General features: G+C 53.6%; 1 protein-coding gene across 5 annotated transcripts in view; it reads right to left on the reverse strand.

Moving 5' to 3' along the window:
- The window catches only part of Arhgef10l (Rho guanine nucleotide exchange factor 10 like), a 146,795-nt gene that overhangs the window by 56,394 nt on the left and 85,508 nt on the right, over nt 1-4,893 (reverse strand). For all 5 annotated transcript variants that reach the window (XM_028753940.1, XM_028753941.1, XM_028753939.1 and 2 more), the window contains one exon: nt 931-1,076. In XM_028753940.1, the coding sequence (XP_028609773.1) occupies nt 931-1,076 (146 nt within the window). The remainder of the gene's footprint in view (nt 1-930; nt 1,077-4,893) is intronic.

The raw sequence follows: 4,893 nt of genomic DNA on the forward strand, positions 1-4,893 counted from the left end.
GGGTTTCTCTGTGTAGCCCTGGCTGTCCTGGAACTCACTCTGTAGACCAGGCTAGCCTCGAACTCAGAAATCCGCCTGCCTCTGCCTCCCAAGTGCTGGGATTAAAGGCGTTCGCCACCACCCACCCAGCTATGTCCTAGATTCTTAAAGTGTCAGATTTTGAAAACAGATTCTCCCAGGATCTTGCTGGAGAGGTCACAGCCTGAGTTCTAGGAGTACACCATAGAGGATCCCCATTTTTAAGACCTATGGGGCCACACAGGGGACATCTGTGAGTTCCCCTGCTGAGTGAGGTCTGGGTGATTTTAGAGCGTGGGTCCCAATTCCCACGGCCTGGGGCAGTGCAGCCCCAGCTTGTTACATCACCCGAATAGTCAAAGGTCTTGACATTTGTGTGAATTCCTGTGCTAACCATATGTGAGGTCCCAGCAGCAGCCACAGGCCACCTTCCTCCCGGCCCAGTTCCTTCTATCTCAGGCTAAGTCCACAGCCCAGATCTGGGTGCTTCTACAGCCTCCCATGGGCTAGAAACCATGCTCCAACAGGGCAGAAACTACTCTGGGCTCTGGGTGGATACCAGCAGCTGAGATCCGGAACCCCATGTGAGTCAAAACCACAGGGATCTGGGGTAGACACAAGGAAGACCTTCTTCAATTTCAAGGTTATCAGGCTAAACTACTAAAAGTAGGCTGTAGCACACGTCCATGGCCAGTGAATGACAGTAAGTCTGGGGTCAGAGATGCCCCTGGCTTGTCCAGATCTTAGCCTTGGGGGCCAAGGACAAAACAGGGCATGAGGGAGATAAGAAGAAGGTAAAGAATCTGACACCTAACAGGGTTATGGTGGGGCCATGACCCTGAGGCTGGGGAGAGAGGACCAAACAGCAAAGGTCCCTGAAAGGGGACATCCCACCCTACGCCAAGCTCTTACTTGTAGTTGATGTTGGCACAGACCAGCATGTCATTAAGCAGGAAAACCCTGCGTTCCTTAGACTTGATCAGTTGCCCACGGTCTCCATACACTGTCTCGGTCAGAGTCTCACACAGAAGCAGCTGCCGCTGTCCAGAGGTCAACAGCTGGAAAAGGGAAGGGACAGAGGTCAACACTGATGTCATGATCTAGGATGCTGCCCAGACAGCCAGGCCAGAGGTTCAGAACCTCTCCCACCCTGCAGAAAAGAAGATCCAGGTTGCGTATGAGAATGGATGCCTACAGTAACCCCAGCACTCGGGAGGAGGGGGACAGAGGGACAGAACCATGAGACTCAGGCCAGCCTGGACTATGCAGGGAGACCTATCTCTAAAGTGACAGAAGGCCTGGGATGTGACTTAGCTGGTAGAGTGCTCCCTTTAATACATGAACCCCAGGTTCGAACCCCCTGTAACACATAAACCAAGTGTGGTAGCACACACCTGCGATCACAGCACTCAGGAGGTGGAGGCAGGGGGATGGAGAGTTCAAGGTCATCCTCAGCTACATAGGGAATTTGAGGACAGCCTGGGCTAGAGATTCTGTATTCAGAACAAAACAAAGAGGTTGAGAAGGACCCAGAGTCAACATCTGTCACTGGGTAATAAGACACACTGGACAGGGAAGGCCGGGCACACACATTGGGTTCTCTGCTCCAGGGAGACCCTGGGGAGCCTGGTCAGCTACCCTTACCAGAGCGGAACCCAGCAGCCTCTTTCTCAGGTGAGCGGGCTCCTGCCATCACACACACACACACACCACACATGCACACACGCATGCACACACACACACACATCTCACACACACACACACTACACATGCACACACACACCACACACACCACACATGCACACACCATACACACCACACAAACACACCACACATGCACACATGCACACCGCACACACACATGCACACACATGCATTGGGACCCTGTACGTCACCAGCGCAGATCACACTAGCAACGAACATGGTATCTATATTGAGTCTAGCTAAGAAATTCACAAAGCCGCTACACCAGGCGAACACAGACCACGGTTCAAAGGCCACAGCAGAGCCCATTAAACAGGCCCAGGGTGCCACCAAGTGTGACCCTGGGAGGGCACAGGATACCCTTATTTGGGCATGCAATGGTCACCCACAGAGGACCTTGTTGTTTCAGTGCTGATGTTTGAGGTCATGTTTGTCATGGAGTGACATGTTTTTTCAGGGACACTTGACCTGGAAGGGGCCCATGAGGTCACCATGACCCACTGAACTGCCTCAGGCCACAGCATCCCTTGTGGGCCTTGTGAGGGGATGAAAGCGGATCTTCCAGTCAACCATGCCTGTTCTAAAGAGACCAAAGACTCTCAGACCCCAAGCACCTGAACCAGCCCACCCCACTTCACAGGTACCCCCAAAGCATCCAAAATCCCTCTGAGAAATATCTTTTTCCTTATAGGGTTTTATAGGTTGGGAGGGGGTCCAGTGAAATCTGTCACTGAATGGTGTGATTCTGATTGTCTTGGTCCCAACCTCTCCCTGCTGGCCTCCCTTGGAGAGGACCCTGCTTCCCAGAGCACCCCTCAAGGAGACAGGCAAACTAAGGTCCTAGTGACATCAACACTGCTGTACGGTGTGCACCGTGGGACTTCATCCACTTAGCACCCCTAAGGTACAGAAACAGATTCTGGATGTGCACAGTGCCCACAGCACCCCAACGACCCCCATCACCCACACGGGATGGAGCCCCTCTGCTTCGTCTCCCTGCATTGGGTGGCAGTGCCCATCTCAACAGGAACTGGAATGGTCATGCTGTTCCCACCTTATGGAAGCTCGAGGTTCCAGGAGTCCCCACCATTGCTCTGCCCCTACGTCTTCCCCAGTGTCCATAATAAGTAAGGCAGACTCAGCTCATGAAAACACACCCAGCCCATGGCCTTCCGCCTCCACGATAGCAGCCACGATTGCCAGGACCTACACTGGGAAGAGGAAAGTCCCTTGGGCTTCAGCCCTGTCCCTTTACGCAGATTTAAAAAGGGAGAGAAAGTTTCAGTGTTGCACTAGCATTGTTCCTGAGTCGGCTGTTTAAAGACAGCTCACGGGGCTGTTTCTGCCCCCTCCCAGTTTCATTTCCGCTTTTCTCTGGGTACCAGCCAGAGGCCGAATGCTGATCCGATCCTCCTTGACTGGCCCAGATTGTCCAAAGAGGCCCCTGGGCAGGAGGGCGCAGTGTGTAGCTGATACCCTCTCCACATTAGCATCCACACATGCCCAGCTCACCCTTCACACAGAGGGGGAAACTGAGGCTCAGATCATCCATCCTCTAGCCTGATATCAAACCGCTCTCACTAACCACCTCCTGCTATGTCTGGGGATGGGGAGTATGCATGCAGCAGAAGAGAACAGAAAACTCTTCCCAGGGCGGTTACCAACAGGCATCCCTTCCCCTGGCAGGCATTTTCTACCACTGGCTTGGACAACACAAAGGCCAGCACAGGGGGCTTGGGGAACTGATGCCTTCGCTCCAGAGACATTCCAAAACAGCAGGCTTGGGGCATGGGGCAGTCAGCACTGTCCAGTGGGGGGATGTTGGGGGGCAATGATCCCTGGGGAAGACATGCTGAATGGGAAGCTCCCTAAGGGAGGGGACTGTTCCCCTTTTTCCTTGCCACACACACCAGATTCTGGGCTCCCAGAACAGATGACGCAAACCGGATGCCAACACATGCCCTTTGTGAGAAGTCACAGTGAGACCAACCAGAAGTGGGCAACCACACTCAGGTGAAGGGAACCACACAGGTCAGGTGTCACGCCAGCTCCCAGCCCTTAGGGAAAGTTCCTCAGATCTGAGGTTTATGGCATGTCATACATTTTAAATGCCACCAATGACTTCTACTTTCTTAAAAGAACAATGTGGACCCAAGCACACCTGCAGCCTGACTGTGGCCTGGACAGGCCAGTGCATGGGAGAGCCTGAAACTCAGGACTTCAGGACCTCAGGTGACCCAGCCCAGCCTGATCCCGTGACCAGCAGTAAAGGTCATACACAAAACTCAAAGGCAGCAGCCCTAGCTAGCGAGCTCTCCACAGTGGCGAGCGCCGTCTCCCAGGCCAGCCTCCTGGACAATCTCTCCACACCACTGAAATCCCCTCTAGCAACATCAGCCTCTGCTCTGCCTTTGGGATTCCCCAGGACATCAAACATTTCCTGTGACCTCACACCATGTCCCCTCTCTGCAAACACCCATCTGGTAGCCCTAAAGAGATCACCTCACCAGCAGAGCATCTGTGTCCACCTCATTCTACAGTCAGTAAGCATAGGGCCTCCAGCCCTGCACGGGGCGGTGAGGGGCTCACACCAAGCCCCACATGCTGGCAGGAAACAGAAGGACTGCAGCCCACTGCGGCTGATCTTGTCTTTGCTTTTTTTCTTGTATGTAACCCTGGCTGTCCTAGAACTCCCTAGGTAGCCCAGGCTGGTCTGAAACTCTGACTCTTCCTACCTCTGTCTCCCAAGTGCTAGAATCACAGATGTTCACCAGCTCGCTGGCTGAAACCCTGCATTTAGACTTCAGTGGGGAAAGACTTGCCGAACGTGCATAAAATCCTAGGTTCGATCCCCAGCGCTGCATAAACTGGGCATGGTGGTGCATGCCTGTCATCCCATCATGGGGAGGCAGAGGCAGGAGGATCAGAATTTCAAAATCCTCCTTTGAGTAACTTTGAGTAAGTTTGAGGCCAGCCTGGGATACATGTGAAGCTGTAGAGATATCTCTTATGCGATGAATGGAAACATCGCCGGTCAGTGGGTCAGTAGGTCAGTAGGTCAGTAAAAAAGCCTATGGCCGTTGTAGGATTAGAAGGTGGGGCATCCAGTGGGGGGGGGGAGGGAGAGGGAGAGGGAGAGGGAGAGGGAGAGAGAGGGAGAGGGAGAGGGAG

The sequence above is a fragment of the Grammomys surdaster genome, unplaced genomic scaffold (genome assembly GCF_004785775.1).
Source record: "Grammomys surdaster isolate TR1022 unplaced genomic scaffold, NIH_TR_1.0 125977, whole genome shotgun sequence".
Taxonomy (NCBI): Eukaryota; Metazoa; Chordata; class Mammalia; order Rodentia; family Muridae; genus Grammomys; species Grammomys surdaster.